At 52.1% G+C, this 17,694-nt stretch overlaps 6 protein-coding genes across 6 annotated transcripts; 4 read left to right on the top strand and 2 right to left on the bottom strand.

The window, feature by feature from the left end:
* Positions 1-85: 85 nt before the first annotated feature.
* CPAR01_14682 (uroporphyrinogen decarboxylase) lies at positions 86-1,613 on the top strand (the record flags this gene model as incomplete). The annotated part of the gene is made up of 4 exons (XM_060498932.1): positions 86-359; positions 418-459; positions 536-1,465; positions 1,540-1,613. Coding segments are annotated over 4 exons (1,320 nt in total), but the record flags the coding sequence as incomplete, so codon positions are not given.
* Positions 1,614-2,404: 791 nt separating this feature from the next.
* On the bottom strand, positions 2,405-2,927 carry CPAR01_14681 (uncharacterized protein; the record flags this gene model as incomplete). The annotated part of the gene is made up of 2 exons (XM_060498931.1): positions 2,405-2,663; positions 2,737-2,927. 2 exons carry the CDS (start codon positions 2,925-2,927, stop codon positions 2,405-2,407), a joined length of 450 nt encoding a protein of 149 aa, XP_060342394.1.
* Positions 2,928-8,025: 5,098 nt separating this feature from the next.
* On the top strand, positions 8,026-8,438 carry CPAR01_14680 (uncharacterized protein; the record flags this gene model as incomplete). The annotated part of the gene is made up of 2 exons (XM_060498930.1): positions 8,026-8,284; positions 8,362-8,438. Coding segments are annotated over 2 exons (336 nt in total), but the record flags the coding sequence as incomplete, so codon positions are not given.
* Positions 8,439-8,477: 39 nt separating this feature from the next.
* On the top strand, positions 8,478-10,032 carry CPAR01_14679 (uncharacterized protein; the record flags this gene model as incomplete). Its single annotated transcript, XM_060498929.1, has 6 exons — positions 8,478-8,554; positions 8,614-8,692; positions 8,784-8,983; positions 9,042-9,407; positions 9,475-9,517; positions 9,595-10,032. The coding sequence occupies 6 exons, from the start codon at positions 8,478-8,480 to the stop codon at positions 10,030-10,032; spliced, it is 1,203 nt and encodes a 400-aa protein (XP_060342392.1).
* A 2,384-nt stretch (positions 10,033-12,416) lies between these two features.
* Positions 12,417-12,747, top strand: CPAR01_14678 (uncharacterized protein; the record flags this gene model as incomplete). The annotated part of the gene is made up of 2 exons (XM_060498928.1): positions 12,417-12,511; positions 12,657-12,747. 2 exons carry the CDS (start codon positions 12,417-12,419, stop codon positions 12,745-12,747), a joined length of 186 nt encoding a protein of 61 aa, XP_060342391.1.
* A 107-nt stretch (positions 12,748-12,854) lies between these two features.
* On the bottom strand, positions 12,855-13,273 carry CPAR01_14677 (uncharacterized protein; the record flags this gene model as incomplete). The annotated part of the gene is made up of 3 exons (XM_060498927.1): positions 12,855-12,929; positions 13,014-13,164; positions 13,236-13,273. The coding sequence occupies 3 exons, from the start codon at positions 13,271-13,273 to the stop codon at positions 12,855-12,857; spliced, it is 264 nt and encodes an 87-aa protein (XP_060342390.1).
* Positions 13,274-17,694: the final 4,421 nt, after the last annotated feature.

Raw genomic sequence — 17,694 nt, 5'->3', positions numbered from 1 at the left:
CTATTCAGAGCTGTTTGAAGAGAAGCGATCAATGGAAATTGCCAGGGAGGTCGAAAGAGCTTTGGATTGCGGGCCCACTCAATAGCGGAGTCAAGCCACAACGTGGCTGGTGCACCTGCCGGACCGGCTGCCTCGGCGACGTGCGCAGGGCGGCAGGGGCGCACAGGAGGCGGTGGACGGGGGTCCTGAAGCTTTGGCGGGGTTTTGCAGCGACCGAACCGCGGGGCACTTTTTGGATGATCCGTGGAACGGCATCTCCAACATCCGCCATCAGCACCTTCAATTCCCACAGCAGGCCGACAAGATGGAGTTGACATTTGAGCCATTGAAGAACGACCTGCTCTTGCGCGCAGCAAGAGGTGAGTATCTACCCCTAGTCCACTCGTCTAGTCAAATGCTGACCTACTCGATTTCCAGGCGAGACGGTTGAGCGCCCGCCATGCTGGATCATGCGTCAAGGTAACCCGCCCTTTCCCGTCCTAAGAAATAGGACATGAACAAATGAACAGCCGATTCCTGACAACCTGCGAAAAAGCCGGCCGCTATCTCCCCGAGTACCATGAAGCCAAGGGCACCCGCGACTTCTTCGCCTGCTGCCGTGACCCCGAGGTCGCCAGCACCCTGACCCTGCAGCCGATTGAGCGCTTCGCCGGCCTCCTCGACGCCGCCATCATCTTCTCCGACATCCTCGTCGTGCCCCAGGCCCTCGGCATGACGGTCGAGATGGTCGACAAGAAGGGCCCCCACTTCCCCGAGCCGCTCAAGACCCCGACTGACGGGCAATACGAAAAGGTGTTGTCCAAGAACGTCGACGTCGCCTCCGAGCTCGACTACGTCTACAAGGCAATCACCCTCACCCGCAAGAAGCTCGCCGGCCGTGTGCCCCTCATCGGCTTCTGCGGCGCCCCCTGGACGCTCTTCTGCTACATGGTCGAGGGCGGCGGCACCAAGCTCTTCATGCAGAGCAAGACGTGGATCTACCGCTACGCCGAGGAGTCCAAGGCGCTCCTGCAAAAGATTGCCGAGGTCTGCGTTGAGTACCTCGCGCTGCAGGTCAAGGCCGGCGCCCAGATGATCATGGTCTTTGACTCGTGGGCCGGCGAGCTCGGCCCCGAGGCCTTCAAGGAGTTCAGCCAGCCGTACCTGTCCTACATCTCCGAGAACCTCCCCAAGAAGCTCGCCGAGATGAACCTGGAGCGCGTTCCCATGACCGTCTTCCCCAAGGGCGCCTGGCACGCTCTCGACTCCGTCATTGACATTGGCTACGACGTCATCGGCCTCGACTGGCTCCAGGACCCCGCCGAGGCTGTCAAGATTCGCGGCGACAGGCGTGTTACTTTCCAGGGAAACGCAGACCCTGGCGTGTTGTACGGTACCCATGAGCGCATGACGGCGGCTGTCGAGACCATGGTCAAGGGCTTCTACGGTAACGGAAAGAAGGGATGGATTGCAAACCTCGGTCACGGTAAGTCGATGCGTTCAATTTTATTTGCTGCATTTTGTACGGGGAAAGGAAGAAGGCTGATAATCTCATGTTAGGCATCACCCCGGGCGTCAACCCCGAGGATCTCCGATTCTACCTGTCAGAAATTCATCGTTTGACGAAGAACTAAGCAGGCAACAAGTCGGTGGGCTGTGGACAAAAATCAAGAAGCGGCAAGTGATGATTGGAAAAGCGGATATACAAGTATCAAGTCACAATACCTACAAGGCGTATTGAAAAAGGAGCGAAACAAAGTGACATAGCATCAATCTTTTAAAGGCATCTTCCTAGAGACGGTAGTGCCTTAGGACAATCTTGGTCGAATCAAATGAACCCTCTGATAAAGCCTCATGAGTAGAAGGAAACATAATGGCAACCATGATAACTTTAAGCGTCGCAGCTTCAAAATGTGCTCCTGTAATAGTACCATAACAGTTCCTAGATTTCATGGTCAAGGAAGATATCATGGTTCAGAGCACAAGCCAATTGTATGGATAAAATCAAAAATTCCATTATGCTTTTCCTTCCCGTAACGTAATTATCCTTGAAAATCATGTCAACCGTGGTATCAAGAACTTTTTTTGCGTCGTTTCAACATCTTCAAACAAAGTCGCTGGCCATTAGCGACGCTTATTGTTTGCCTCCAGCAGAAAAAAAAATCCCCGATCCGTGAAAACTCCGTGGCAAAAGCGCTGTACAATGATGGCCTGATAAGAAACAGTCCTCTTGGACATTCCAGTCGCCGAAACGATGAAGAAGGCTTCAACGCCCTGTGGCGTCCAAGCGTGGTCACCAACTCAACAATACGCCATCGCTAATGACTCCTCATACCGAGAAGAGACACAATGCAGACGTTAATCCCGCCCATTGGGGGCGCAAGAGAGAAAGAACAGAAGAGAAGGAACGGAGCAGGTGACGGCTTTATGCCTTCTTGGTCAGGTTGTTGAACCACTGCTTGCCCTTGGCGGCGAGACCGTTGGCGTTCTCCTCGGAGCTGCGGCGCGGTGACGGGCTCTTGCTCTTGCGGAGGGTGGTAGCAGACTCGTCGTCGTCGACGGCGCTCGCGCCCTCGGCCTTGGCCTTCTTGGCCGCGGCCTCCTCCTCGGGTGATCCCTTGAAGACATTGGCGGAACCACCGCGGCCAAAGTGGGATGCGCCGGCACTCTCGCGTCGTGGGACACTAGATCGAGAAACTCATGTTAGCTTTAGGTCTTTTACTTGCTTGTTTCGAGTTCAATGGGGATAGCACTTACGCCTCAACGTCCTGGCGCAAACGAGTCTCGTAGGGGTCGGCGTTCTTGGCCATGTTTCCGCTTCCGCCGCGGCCCGTGGTGACGACAGATGTCTTCAAGGTCGGGGTCTCGAGGTCCTTGGGGGTGATCTTGGGCGACTTTGAGGTGTCGGCCATGTTGCCGGCACCGCCGCGTCCGTGTGAGGCAAGCATTTTTGGAGTTTGTGATGTGGGATTTGGTGTGGAAAAAGTGTGTGGTATAAACGTCTTTATGAGACTCGGGAGATGTTCGTGCTGTTCCGTCTAAGATGGTCTAATGCGCAATCGCTCTTCGGATGGAATTGTCGAGTCGAATTGGTACGTGAATGGTGCAGTCGGGTAGGCAAAGGTATGACTCTATGATTTCTCAGGGAAACAGATTCTCCGGTTTATATGTGTGTATGGTGGGAATGGGTGAGCTAGAGGGGTGGTGCATGACGGGACAAAGGAGCTTTATAGGAACTGAATGAGGAACACACAGCAAGCACATAATATCTGGTCTTTGTTTTACCCCCTAGGTATCCGTCCATGTGAGGTGCTTCCCTCCCACAGGGAAGGAGGAAGAGCAAGGATGGGATTCTCGGCTGCAAGCAGCAGCTATTGCGCGACCTTTCCCAACTACGGCGCAAGTCATCCTTGGCCTTGCCTGACGTAGGGTGCGCCAGCCAAAAAAGTTGATCACAAGGTCAATCATTCTTTTCTTGCAACAGGCTCCTTGGCTGGCTGGTTTCTCCACATACGCGCCATCCCCGGGGGTGTGCACGCCTGCGTTCGCTGCTCACGCACGGCCTCGGCGATGAACGACCTTGCTTAAGCTTCCAAGCTTGTTGGCCTCTCGGTCCACCGATCTGTCCAGGTGCTCTTCCATAAATTTTCTCTCTCTTTCTTGCTGTCCACTATAGCGGTGGAGAATGTACCTACGTCTCAGACCGCGCTGGCGGGAGAATAGGTGGGCCAGACCTGAAAAAATTCTGTAGCTGGGGGAAGAGAAAAATTGAAACGAGGCCTCGATTCTCACAGGCGTTGGCGGAGAGTCATGGGAGAGGGGAGGGGTGTACCGTGTGTGGAGGGGCAAACGTTGACAAACTAAAACGTAATGAAAATAACGACATCCAGTGGAAAACACCACGCACCCGCTGAATAAGACCAGGCACGAACAGCGTTTCTTCCCACCCCCGGCTACTGGACCCCAACAGGTAAAGTCCCGAGGGGGTGCCATTGTCGTTTTACGGTTTACCTGGGAATTCGAGTCACTTGATGGCAATTCTTTAGCCGCTCGCTTCGTGCCTCATGGCAAACACGCGAGAGGGGAAGGTGCTGCTGCGTGTAAGTGTAAGTGTGAAACGCACATTCGGTGTGACGGGAACCAAGACGGAGAAGTGTACATCAGGTATTCGTAACTTAAGGAAGGACATTCACAAAGCAGGGCTAATTCGCTGGTTTATGCAATAAGGAAAGAGAAAGGGTCGATCGGAAAGGCATCGCGATATTGCGCTTCGGCGTGCAGTCCAGGCGCCAGCGGTAAAGAATTGAGAGGGGGTCTGCAGTGCTGCACTATGCAGTCCTACCCCGGATTTTTTTTGCATGCTCTTTGGCCATGGGTTTACTTCGCACTACGGATACTTGAGGTTGCAGGAACCACCTACCTACCCCGGCGTCGTTTGATCATTTTGTGAACACTTGACTTGAAAAACCCACCCTCTTGGCCTGTCTTTCCTGGCAGTGCCTCGGGATTGCGCAATTCCATTCGTAGCCCGTCCGCATCGCCTGGTCCGGAGCGGTCGTGAAAATATGGTAGTTCTAGGCTGGGGGCGGCAGTGTTGGCGGTTGCTTGGCAATTGCGCGAATTTCGTCCCAGCCGAAGAGCGAAGGCGAAGAACCTAGGTAGGCCTGGGCGAGCTGTAGGTATGAGAAAAGCTGGGGCAAAGGAAATTTCCAAGCAATTTGCGCTCCCCGTCATTGTGCATTCCCTGGGCTGTTCTTCCTCTTTAAGGCCCGGTGGCTTGTCTGTGGGACATGGTCTCGCTTCTGGGTGAGTAAGAGAGGAAAGTAGCAAAGTGCCGCGACTCATTTCTTTCAATGATTCCCTGCCTCATTCGTCTCCTCGCCTAGCAGTCAAATCTATCAGAGTACTCGGTAAGTAGACTTTCTTATGCATTACGGAGAACTGGATATTGATACCCGCGTGATATCTACACTAGCAGATGTTACCCCAGATTTCCCAGACATATGGTCGACGGGGACAGTGGTGATGATCCTACGTAATGATAACTCTGCCGAACAACCAGCCAGTCAGAAGCTCAATTTCTAACATCCATTCAGGAACAAGGTAGCCGCACGCGCGCGGGGAATGCGACTGAATTGGAGTTTTTCGCTATAATATTTGATATGCCGCTCTGCAGACTTCTGACTTGCTTTGCATCTTCGCCCCCTCGGCCCTTCGCCTCGAGCTGGCGGGCTTCGGTAAGTTCTACACCCAAGCTTTCCATTTTTTTTTTTGCTCCGGAGTCCGAACAAGGTCCAAATTGGCTTTCCGAGCTAGCGGGAGCGGCGACACCGAAAACTCGGTGTTGGTCCCTGAGATCCTTGGGGGGAAACAGAGAACTACGTCAAAGTAGCCACATGATGGAGCTCTTCAACTCGTCATGATTGGCTCTTCCCACCTGGGATCATCACCAACCCATCATTCAGTATTCTGTACGGGATACAGAGGTACGAAAACTCCGTACACAGTTCGGCCCAGAAGTAAAAGTCTGCCCAAGTCTTCTGCCCGGCCCGTTTGGTCGGTCTGCGGCCTGCCCCGGCCATGCTGCCCCAGGCCCCGGCACCCGGCGATCTGCATTCCTGGAAAATTTTCCGAAGGCATGGTCGTCGTTGGGCGAGGTGGTCGTGAAGAGCGGGTGCGAGGGAGTTCGGCTTGGACACCCTTAGTATTCGACACCTGACCATGTCACTTTCAAGTGCTTGGGCATGGCTTCTGAGCAGGTCCTTTGGTTTACATGACGCAATACTCCCACAGTCACACTGTGGCTAGTGATTATGAGCACTGAGCTCGACGGGCAACTTGGGACAGAAATGAACGGGAGATTGGATTATGTCAGCCAAGGCACCTCATCATCCCTCGTGCTTACCTAAGGCTGGCAGTCGAGTAACATAATCACTTCTTCACGTGGGATATCAGAGGATCAGCTCTAAGCCGCTCCGAAGTCCAGCATCCAGAAATCTGGGCACATTCATGAACCGTGAATTCCTTGGACAATGCCATGCAAAACGGGGATGGAAAAAAATCGATTCCTATTCTCTGGTGGAAACAGAACGGCATAGGATATTGAGGCTTTGCAATATAAAGTCTCATAAGACTAACTCCCTACCCCATCTCAGCTCTAACATAGATAAGTCGCTTGCCATTCATTTCAGGCCCCTCAGAAGCTGCTTTTGAGCACCTGACCTAGTGAAATACCTGCAGCATTAAAACAACTTGGAAACCCACAATTCTCTAACCACATCGCTCATGTTTCACGATCTTGAAAGGAGGGCTAGGCCACTGTCGACAAACCATTTACTCTCCGAAGCATAGGATCATTCCCTACATCTCTCGTTGGCCATGAATACCTTCACCTCTACGCCCGTCTTACGCGGATTGGACGCGATTTGGCCGGCTAGGTGATTCAGTGCCATAGTGACACAAGCCTGCCCCCATCTTATGGGGGACTAGGGTATCATGAATTCTTGTGAATGGCTTCTCAGTCGCGACTTCAGTCACAGCCCTGCTTCGGGCTTGGATGATCCAGCTCGTCTCTTGAAATAAAATTCCTCTGTAATGAGACCTCGTAACTTCAGAGTACAACCAAGCTGGTTCGACTAGATATGTTGAGTACTTTGCGTTGCCAAGGTTTTGACCAGCTGCCTTGCGGACCTCATCTTGGCCAGCGACTGTTATTAGATATACAATCGTCTCACCATATGTCGCCATCGTCTTCATCAGGAAGCCTGGCTTGCACTCATTCACCTGTTGGTCAGCGGAACTTCCCACACCTCATCTGATGACCTGCCCAGATCATCTCGTGGCTGAAGTCAGCCCTTCTTCCCCTTGTGCGACTTGGACTTTGTGTTCCCAAGCCCGTCAGCGACGATGATCCAGCCATGCCGGATGTCGGCCTACCAGTATCGCCGTGTAGGACGCTCAAGCATGCTTCGAATCGAGGGCTACCACGGGAAGAAGACGGACTCGGGCCATGCTCGTCTGGCCGAAGCCACAATTGACGCCGCCCGAGCTTCCCGAAAGACCTCTTGAATAACGCGATCAATTCTCGAATCTGAGATACAGCGTCATCTCCGTGTCTACAAATCTCGCTTCTTCTAGGGTATCACAGTCGGTTATATAGCAATATCAGCCGAGTCCACTCTCCCTTCCCGCCGTCTCAATGGCTGCAATAACCGACTTAAACGAAGACCCGAGTCAATGTGCAAACTGAGCCGTTGGCGAACCTGATTCTCGGGTTCTGCAGGTAACCGTGGCTGAGCGGTGGCGTTCTCACAACGTGAGCCACCCTACCTATTACATCGGACGGCTGCTGTGATGTGATCAGCTGGCGAGACACTCGCGTACTCAATCCCCTGGCCAGACCTAGGCCGAGACAACGAGAAACATGTCACGGGCTTGACATGATAGTAATTCTGCGCCCGCCAGACACGACCAGTCCGTCATCGGTTACCAAGTGCCGGACAGACGAGACTAGCAATGCGGGAGACACTAATGCGACGCGGCATGGGCGGGTTCGCGGGTTCGCGGACGGGCGGGCAAACCCTTTTCGACGATAACATGAAAGTGATCAACCATACATGAGCCCAAGTCGGACCTGTCTCCGTCCCTTGGATTCGGAGGTCAACAAGTTCGGCTCTCCCCTCACTTGTCTCGGCGAACGCTTGGATAGCTTGGAAATAGAAATGACCTTCCACGGACGGTGATCGCCTCCTGGGTATCGTCGCCGTTGCGGGTCCGCCGGAGAAGGGGGACAGAATCAGTACTGTCTGAGTCGTGTCGTTCCCCCCTTAGAATGTCTTTGAAGTCGCCATTGAGGGGCACGAGGGGGAACGGGAAATGGGGGAAGCTTCCGACCCCGTTGATGTTTGGTGCTTTGTAGTGCTGGCGCTAAAACTCACCAGCGATAGCTGACGATCCCCCATCCGAATGCAGCCAGATACTACATGAATCAGGCCCTTTACCAGCCATCCGTGTGTTTCTCTTCATCGACTGTTAACGCATTACCTAGTGTCAACGTCGAGTATTTGGAGGCGAACCCCCCGTCATTGGAGAACCGCTCACCTCGAGCTTGCGATTGTGGCTTTTGAGTTCGTCGTTGGCTCAAAGCCATCTTTGTGTCGAACGGGTCAAGGCAGGCTCGCAATTGTGGGTTTGTTCTGGGCATCTATACCATGCTTCCCCCCTTCGAAAGCCGCATGCGGTTCAGTGGCTCTCGGGACTGGAATGCCTCGTCGTTCCGACAGACCACCGCGCCGGCGATATAGTCGTGAGTGAACCCCTCCCTGTGGAACCTTGCCAGTGCCCTTGATTTTGATGGAGGGTCGGAAACTGATTCATCGAAAGAAAGAAAGAGAAAAGAAGATTCTGGGGTTGGAAAAGTATCGCCATCATCCGGTCATCAGCGAGCCTTACATTCTTGACACCAGCTTGGCGGGCATTCCGCCGGAGGCACCGCCGCGATGGCTATGCCACTCAGCACGAGAGCAGAGTGCTGGGTTTGGTACGGCCTGGCGATTGGTGCGGTCGTAATGAGATAGTGAGTAAATCATTTTCGATATTTCCCAAATCCAGTCTGATACTGATATTCCGATTCAGTCAGTCACAGTACCTCGTCCGCAAGCGCAGGTTCTTCGACAAAATGACTATAGACGACATATTGATGGCTATAATAGTCGTAAGTCTTTGCATCAATCCTGCCGCAGATATCTATAATGCCCATAATTGATCAAAGGTGTTGCGGCTGAAGCTAACTTGCTATCTCTCAGCTAATATACACTACCTCGATCTCCGCATTATACATCTACTTTGACATCGTTGCGACGACCGACTTTGACGCCCTCACTCCGGATGAGTATGCCGCAGTTGGTCGCAAGATGGGAATACTGAACATTCTATCCGAAACATCGATGCAAACAACACTTTGGGGTAATAAGTGTTGTTTACTGCTATTATACAATCGCCTGACGTACGTGTCAATCCCATTTGCCATCGCTTTTATAGCACAAAGTGCTCACTGTTAGCAGTCTCTTTGGCCATTATCGAAAGACTTGGGTCAGCGTTGCAGCTTACACCGGGCTTGCATACGTTGCAGTCATCGTTTCACTATACGGAGGGTGGTGCAGGCCATTTTCCGAGTACATGGAGCTTCAGCCAGAAAACGGTGAGTCTCTTCCTAGACTGGAAGCCGATGGCATGAGATCAGCTGTTCCACGAACATCTTATTGGAAGGAAGCTGACTCTTGCTTCTTCAGCGGAATGCTTGACATGGAAGAACTACAACATATTGCAAATCACGATGAACCTATCGACGGATCTGGTGCTTCTTCTAATCCCGGTCACATTAATCAGCCGGTTAAAGATGAAAATCGGAAAGTACGTACGCCCTTTTCGTGTTGTGTAGACGACAGGATCTTAATCCAGGATAGAATTTGAATGCTAAATGCGATATCGCTACAGGAAACTCCTTCTCATCTGTCTCTTTAGCATGGGCGTATTCGTTGTAAGTTCTATCCTGAAGAGGCCCCGTCTCCTCCCGTCATACAAGTCTCGCTTTGCTAACTAACGTCTCTCAAACAGATGCTTTGCGCAATCCTTACCAAGGTCGCCGTATTCACCTACTCAACCGACTTCGTCTGGTTTATGTGGTGCGTGCGCGAGACGAGTACCGCGATGCTAGTCGGCAACCTCGTCCTCGGAATGCCCACCCTGCGTGCCGCGTGGCGGTGCGTCTTCCCGCAGAGCAGTATCACGCCTTTGCGAGATGGAGAATCCTCTGCGGGTACGGGGGAGACGTACGCGACGTATAACACGGCGAAGAAAGTCTCCCGCGTCGGTTCGGACGCCTGGTCGGCCGGGGAGCAACAGCACCACCACGGAGGCGGTCCGTCTCAGTGGAACTCGCCTCCCGCCGCCAGAGCCGCGATCAGTAGCGTCTACACGGATTTTGAGCTTTACGGGAAGGCTGGAGCCAAGGGGGAGAGTAGGAGGTTGTCGATGGGGTCGGAGCATGTATGATATGACAGGGTTGGCAGGGTACACTCGACTGGATGCGAGGACTGCGGCTTTATAATATTTAATGTTTATACGCAGTACCGGATATAAACGGATTAATCCCATTCCACAGGACGAGACGAACCATCCTCGGAATAGCCGCCTCGTGTTCACTAAATAACCGGCTAAGGTTCCTCTAAACTTAATATGCCGCGATGAATGTAGATCATCGCGGTCTGGCCACATTGGCCAGAAAACTGTTGATCTATACGGCACCTTCGTACTGGTTCAGTTCGACACATGATACCCGAATATGGATATGTGAGACTTTTTGTCTCTGTTGCCATGTCTCCGTCGGGTGTGAAATCAGCTTCTTCCCCAAGTGCAAAGCAGCGAGGTTACCAGTAGCAACAACCACGATAGGCCAGATTTTCTGAGTCAAACATCATTTTCCTGAATTTAAGTCTGTTGAAGCAAAAGTCTCGTGTATGTTTCTAGGGCCTCTGGCTGGTCTTGGTGACAATTCACGTATTATCTTATACAGGTTTTGGTAGATTCTGTGCCGAGCTTCGAAGCTTGTTATCGCTTCTACTCACTATACGCGCGATCTTTCCAAGTCGCAGCCATGGCGGTTGACGGAAGGATCAGTGGCGAGCTCAGTGGTGGTCTCACACCTTAGTCCTTGTAATCTGGTGCGGGTTTGGCTGTTCGTGGGTACCTATGGGTTATCACGATTTGGGTTCCCATAGGTAAACGGGACTTAATGGGTTTTGGGTGACTGTGAAATTGGGGATCCAAAGTCTTCAAGTGTCGAACTGGAGACACTCGTGGGTTTCCGGGTAATCACCAACTGGGTCTCCACGGATTTGGATCCCATGGGTAGAACTTCAGCAACTCAGGTTCTCATTGTTTGTTCGCTACTCATGGGTCCCGCGACTTTGGGTCCTTATGGGTTGAGGATACCCATGGGTCATCGTTTCCATCTAGAAGCATCACTTATGTACTTGTTCATAGCCTACTGTGCAACCGGCAAAGAGCGCGGTCACGTTTTGGTATAAGTTGCTATCCTCGTAAGAGGAAGGAGGTCTACTGAGATGGTCCCTGTAAAGTCCATTTGGACACCAGAAAACTCTCAAATAGAGCAAAGGAAGGCAGATGCTACAGGACACACCCTTGCTTGTCCCTCTCACTTCGCTGGAGTATCTTGGTCGTCACCGACCTTAGCAAGAAGACCAAACTAGCAAAGATTCGTTATCCACTCACTCCATCAACATCCAAAAAGCAAAAGAACATACAACACCAGGTATTCGCTGGTCGTCACCGACCCAACTACTAATCCGGCCCTCATTGGCTTATCTATGGGAGAGCGGACGGGATCCCGAGTTTTCCAATGGGTATGGTCGTGTGTGCTGAAGTGAGGGCATCGTGACATCCATGGAGGCCACACAGCACTACAGAGCAAGGAAATCACAACCAACATTCGCACAAATATCAGTCACTGCGATAGCTATACGGAGAGCTTTGAAAATAGATTGGACTCTTTTTCTTGAATTTTGCTGTTTCGACGTTTCGCCTCTCAAGAGTAAGAGTAAGGGGGAGTTTTGTGGAGGTAGGTTGCTCAGTCGATTATTTACCTCTACCTCGTCTACTCCCTCAACAGCTAGAACCACGACTCAAATATATCTCTAATCCTTGAAGTGAAGGCTATTATCGTAGACTCCAGCAAGCTTGTAACATACTAGTTGATATAGGAAACTGGAAGATGCGATCGCCGAAGTTAGCCTCGGTGTAGTTACGCAAGCTCAAAGTACCTGCCTCGAACTGTCTTTGTATCTCGCAGAAACAGTAGCAGTTCGGTAACAATTACTTCATGTGAAATACACTGCTAACTACGCTTGCAGAATGTTGCAAATCAGCCCAGTTACCACGCGTTTAGTCGCAGACAAATGCCTCCTTAATCCACCGCACTTTTTGGAGCATACGCACACATTACTCCTCAATACGGAGTTGGCAATCAAAATCACCGCTCTTCAGAATTGATGGCATAAATAGTAGGTTCCAATCCGGGTCAGTAGATTAGAGCCGGCAGACCATTCGGACATACCTGGATCGCCACGCCAGCCCAATTCAATAAACACACTTCAGAGGGACTTAGCAATTGGAATTGTGCTAGCTGAAGTGATTTCTCAATCATTAAGCGTAGTTTGCATCACGTCTAGTGTAAAGTACCAAATCCTCGATGTAGCTAGGAATATGATGGGTAGACTCTAGCCGAAGCATCAGACATAGCAGGCTATGCACAGTGTAGAATAGAAGAACTATCACACCATGGTAAGTAATAGCCGTGATGATGTGGTGAGAATTGATATTCTGACTTGCAGGCTCATTTCCACGTCTCCGTCGTCGAGATGTGTTTCTCGCCCAGGCCCGCAAGCCACCTCACTATGAGAGTGTATCTGGCCAAGTCGGAACTTCAACACAAGCGCAGAAGGTTGTTCAAAAGGTTTCACTTCGCGCCTTTGATAACAAGAGCTTACGCTTGCTCATTATATACGAAACTCCGCGCGGGCCTCTGAAAAGAATATCTTTCGTACATCGAAACCCATGCTCCTTCCTGCTCTTTCATAGCGACATGCTAATAACTACAAGCTCAAGTCCTGGATCAACGCTCTCAACAGAGCTGGCCCTCCTCCTCTCATCCGGCTGAGGAACCCGCCGCAGGCAGAGGCGGGTGCCTGAGCTGTGCCATACAAAAATTCAATAACGTGATGCCAAACGCCAGGAAAACCATAATGTGTTTTTGATGCCATGCTCTGCACATTCCAATAACCCCCTTCTCCATATTATTACAATGCGATCGCGCCTCGTCTATTCTCCCGGACGTGGAGAAGGCCCTGGAAGCCGCAGAAAACGAAGAAACCCTAGTGTTGGCGGTTAGTAACTTGGTTCCCCACAAGCGCGTGCATTTGTTGCCGATATGTGTAGGAGGAGGGTGCGTGACGTACGATGTAGATCATCACAGACACGAAGATGGTGCCCGCAACAGCGCCGCCGTCCTTGGGGTCTTCCTCGCTACCGACGAGCTCGGGGTGGTTTTGCTTGAATAGAATGCCGAGAACACCGAGGATAACGATCGCGAAAACGGAGATGACAGTGCTATCGAATGAAGGCGAATTAGTATTGGGAAGCTTGGCTCAAGGGGAATGCTGCATCGGGGGAGGGCGTACCATTGCCATGCTTGCATGGCACTGACGACAGGCTTCATGTTTGCGGTTTGTGGCGGAGGCCTGATTTCTTGGCTGTATGTCTGATGAAGCACGAATGCGAAGTCGTTGGGTCGTGATGCGTGTGGCGGCGTCGTTGGCAGTGATCGCGAAGGTCGAGGCTGTTGCTGCTACCTATCTCGCCGAGCTCCACACCAGTTCGGTGACGTCCAATAAGCTTGCCTGACTTACCAGGCTTGAAGTTACAGCCACTGTCCAGTCCAGCCACACATCAGTCAGCCGTTCACTAGCCGCACAAGGACGGAAGAAAGACCCGCCGAATTTACCGCCCGGCCACGCCTCGGCGCGGGTGGGGCCGCTCGCAAGTCTGTGCCCGGACCTCTGTTCTGCAACTCAATCATTCTATTCCATATGGCGGATACATGCTCATTTTCACACTAAAGCAGCTTAAGATTCGAGATCGATATGTACCATCAGTCAATCTGCAATGGCTCTTTAGGAAAATCTGCGCGTCCCGCCGAATTTGGACGGATGTGGTCCTTCCCGGATCTCGAAGTGCATCGGATCGTCCCCGTGAGATCGCAGCAGACCCATCCCCGATCAACCATGGTTTTGGAAAATACGAAGCTCTGCCGGCGACTACAGCCGTTAGTCGCCTCAGGTTCCTGGTCGCAAGGATCCGACCTGGCCGTCCTTACCGTCCCACATAGACTTTCACGATAGGCAAAGTCGGCCCCCAATGGTTTCGTCTGCTCAGAACCCTGAAGCCTGAAACGCGTTCCCTCTACCCCGACCTTGGGCAATACGATACTGGAGAAAATAACGACGGAATTTGCAAGCGCATGTTGGTCAAGGGGGAAAATCCATGAAGAGAAGCTGCACAAGGTGACGCCAGGTCTAGCGTGCAAAGAATCAGGCCCGAGGCGAGTCTGAGCTAGACGTGCTAAACCGTCACCTGACACCTTGGGAACGGTGTTCTGTGCTATCTATTGCTAAGTGGAGGCTCTGCTCAGATTCCGAACGGTTCTAGCCCATCTAGCAGTGGAGAAACGGTGCATCGATATGGAAGAAGCTTAAACCACGAAAGATCGAATGCCAAGAGACGGCCGTTTGTCACTGGTGTTGACAGGACCAGTGGGCAGCAGTTCGCCTGATAAGAAGTTGACCGGGCGGTATCTGTTGCTGGCAGTCTGGGATCAAGCTAGCAAAGCAGCCAAACGGCAGGGCCGCCAATGTGTTCATCGCTTGGGCAGTGACATGACAAGCTGAAACAGCAACTTTGGACCCAGACGGATGGTCCACCTCCGAACAGAACTATACGATATCGCCAAACTTTTGGGTATCACCAAATTTCGTTTCTCTTGAAACACTCGCAGTACACTCAAGCTTTTAGGATAGGTGAACAGACCTTTGGCATGTCCTTTGTGCATCCCCGAAGACGACCCAAAGGAGAGCATGTCCTTCATCCTGTGCCTTGGATACAGACGTCCACACCAAGCGTTGATCTTTCGTCATGTCGGCAGAGCGAATGTTCTGACGACAGTGGCACAGAGGTGCCGATTGCGCAAACGGGACGATGGCCGTCACCGCTGCATGACGAGAAGAGGTTGACAGGATAGGATGAGAAGACGAGCTCAGGTCATCGAGAGAGTCATTCGACCCTATGAGTGATGTTCGACTCAAGCTTGGCTACGAATGAGGAAACCCTTTCCACACGGCGAGAACGCTCTGCAGCTTACAACTGCACCCTTTCGAAACACCACCAAAGGTTGGCGCATCTCTGGTGGTTCTCTACGACCGGGTATCGGAACAATCCCACTCCACACTGCCCTGGATTTTTGTACCGGACTCTCTCGCTTTGGCTGCCAGCGCTCATAAGCCTTTGGAAGAGGTGGTCAAGGGCCTGGGGGCCAATAAGACCTTGTCTTACAACGTGGGTGACTGGTGACTGCATCGGGAAGCCTTGCCAGGGTTGGAATGCCAATCAATCGAGACTAGCAGAGTCGCAAGCGATCTGCAAGGCACTGGCGCCGAAAGCTTCCCACCCACCATGCATCTTCCCAGCCGGTCAGCGCTAGTAACGCTGCTCTTCGGCTCGGAATGGAACTTGAAACTTGTCAACCAACCAGTACGGGTGGGCAGGGCAACATGGTGAGTCCATCGATAATTAGCATGCTACAAGCACTTTATTGGAACAATTTGGAGGGGCTAGGCAAGCCAAGGCAAGGTGGCACAGCACGCACATTGAGAGGGCACATAGAGGATGGATGCAAGTTTGGGGGAGCATCTTCCTGTGTCACACTCGCACGACTTGCGCCCTGCTGACTTCTTCTCCTTGGTGGTTTGAGGTACGTCTGCGCTTCGCCAATGGATAATTGCCTGAGGTGAGTCTCTTGAGTCCTGAGCCCTGCCCAAAGGGCTTTATCAACATGTTTGCGAGCCAATTTCACAGAGCGATATTGAATGGGGTCTATCAAAACAGTCCAACTTCATGGCCTTGGAAAGGAGGCGGCACGGATGGTCATGGAAATATCGTTACCGACATTCGCCTTACCTGAAAGAAACATTCCGAGCTGGTCTTTGGTAGATGTGTTGGTCCAAATGGGCTGAACAAACTGCAAGGGCCCGGGGTGGGCTTGCTGAAACATATTAGAAGGGGAGAGAGAGGCACAGGAGAAAAGAAAGCCAGCTCTGAGCCAAGCAAACCAGTGTTGGGAGCGGAGAGCCAATGTTTGGGTGATGTTCATCGTCAGGGTTCCGGTGTCTGCAGTCTGCAATTACCCCCAAATTTCCAGTCACCAACCCAACCATCTGCCCATTATTCTATTTCCTGCCTGGCACCAAAGTGCGTCTGAGTCTGCGGGGGCCGTTCATCAGCCCCTGTCATGCTGGCAGCAGTTTTGATCAAGGTCCTAGGTCAAGGGACGGACAGTCGAATACGGGACCTCGTAGAAGCCGTTGTCTTTCAAAACGCGCCTAATGGATTCCATGTGGTAAGAGTGAGTGGGTAAAGTGACGGACTCATCTGAGCGAAGGAGACAGCGCGCTTGGATGCAGAAGACGACTGGTAGAGCATCCGAGCTCACAGATGTCACTCACAACTCGCATCAGGAGCCCCTCAGCTGGACGTTGGTTGGGTCGGGGATGCAAGCCAGGATGTCTATGACGGGACAAGGTGCTTGTTCAACGGGCACGCTGAGAAAGGCCGACTGTTCACTGGCCCACAGCTTATGGCGGCCTGAAGCGAGGCCCCCATGGAATTCCGCCTCCACCACCTTAATGTTCAGCCCGCCAACATCAATGTCATCATGACCATCATCGTTACCATGGGCATCATATCCACTCAACACCAACATAGTCCGTCACACGCAAGTACCAAAAGACAATTTCTTTGGTGCCTGGGATAAATCAAGGCCTACCTCTCCCCAGGCTCGTGGTAGAGCAGGCTCATTTCCATCATTGAAACCAACAACAAGGCAGACGGACAGCTGTACGTCAAGAGGAGGCTAGATAGCCGCCGTTTCTGCCTCAGCCTCTGTTTCTACCAATGCTCTTGGTCATTTGTTTGGCAGAATTCTGACATGTAGTAACACTGCTTCTCTGTCTAACTTTGAGCTTCCCTCTTTCCACGACTACCGACTCGTCAGCCTTGCCCTGCTCTTTGAGCGGCTATCTGCATGTTCAGCAACATAAGTATCTGTACGCATCTGCGAGCTGCGTGCCCCTAAAAGCCCCCGAACTTGTTTGTATTCGCCGTTGGCACGTTTCTTTGGAGCGCGCAATCTATTTCTGATTGGCAGGGGCGAGATGGGTTTCCAAGGTGGCGCAGTGCATGGGAAAACAAAAGTCAGACATCGCCAACCGCCTATTTGTTTTTGTTCCATGCAATGTATGTGGTGGCCCAGAGTTCAGCGTTGCTACTCCAGTCTCGTCTGCCCAGTGGCAGCTAATGGATTTCCCTTCCCTTGCGCCCATCCCTCCCGTCGCTCCTGGCGCGAGCTCATCCGCCTGTCTTACCCTCCGCTGTTCCCGCACCAAATCCCAGCAAGCGAGATGCCAAATCGGGCAAGATGCCTACCAGGATTCTGGCCCTTCTCTGTGTGTTTCCTTTCCTCGCCTTGCAGCCCCTGCCGGCCCTTACAGCTACGGATACACTATCAAAAGTCCCGAGGTTGGTGCTTGCTTGGCTCGACCATGTCATGGAGATCTCTAGGCGTGGGACAGGGACTTAATTCGTAGCTATTGACCATCTATTCATCCTGACTGCGAATACTCAGAGTGAAGGAGGTTGTGTTCGCTTCCGCTTCCCGTACCGAAGTATCCGTACTCTACTCAATACTAGTAAGGTAAACTCCGTCGGCTATTGAGGCAATGGCCAGTCTCCTTGTCATTGAGTTGAACTTTCCTTTGCCCGTCACGACTCACGAAAGAGCAAGACGGTCCCTTCTACCTACCGCCTGCG

This window comes from Colletotrichum paranaense (genome assembly GCF_030867605.1).
Source record: "Colletotrichum paranaense strain IMI 384185 chromosome Unknown Scaffold_16.1, whole genome shotgun sequence".
Taxonomy (NCBI): domain Eukaryota; kingdom Fungi; phylum Ascomycota; class Sordariomycetes; order Glomerellales; family Glomerellaceae; genus Colletotrichum; species Colletotrichum paranaense.
The sequence above is the reverse complement of the archived record's forward strand: the minus strand, read 5'-3'. Positions and strand labels throughout refer to the sequence as shown.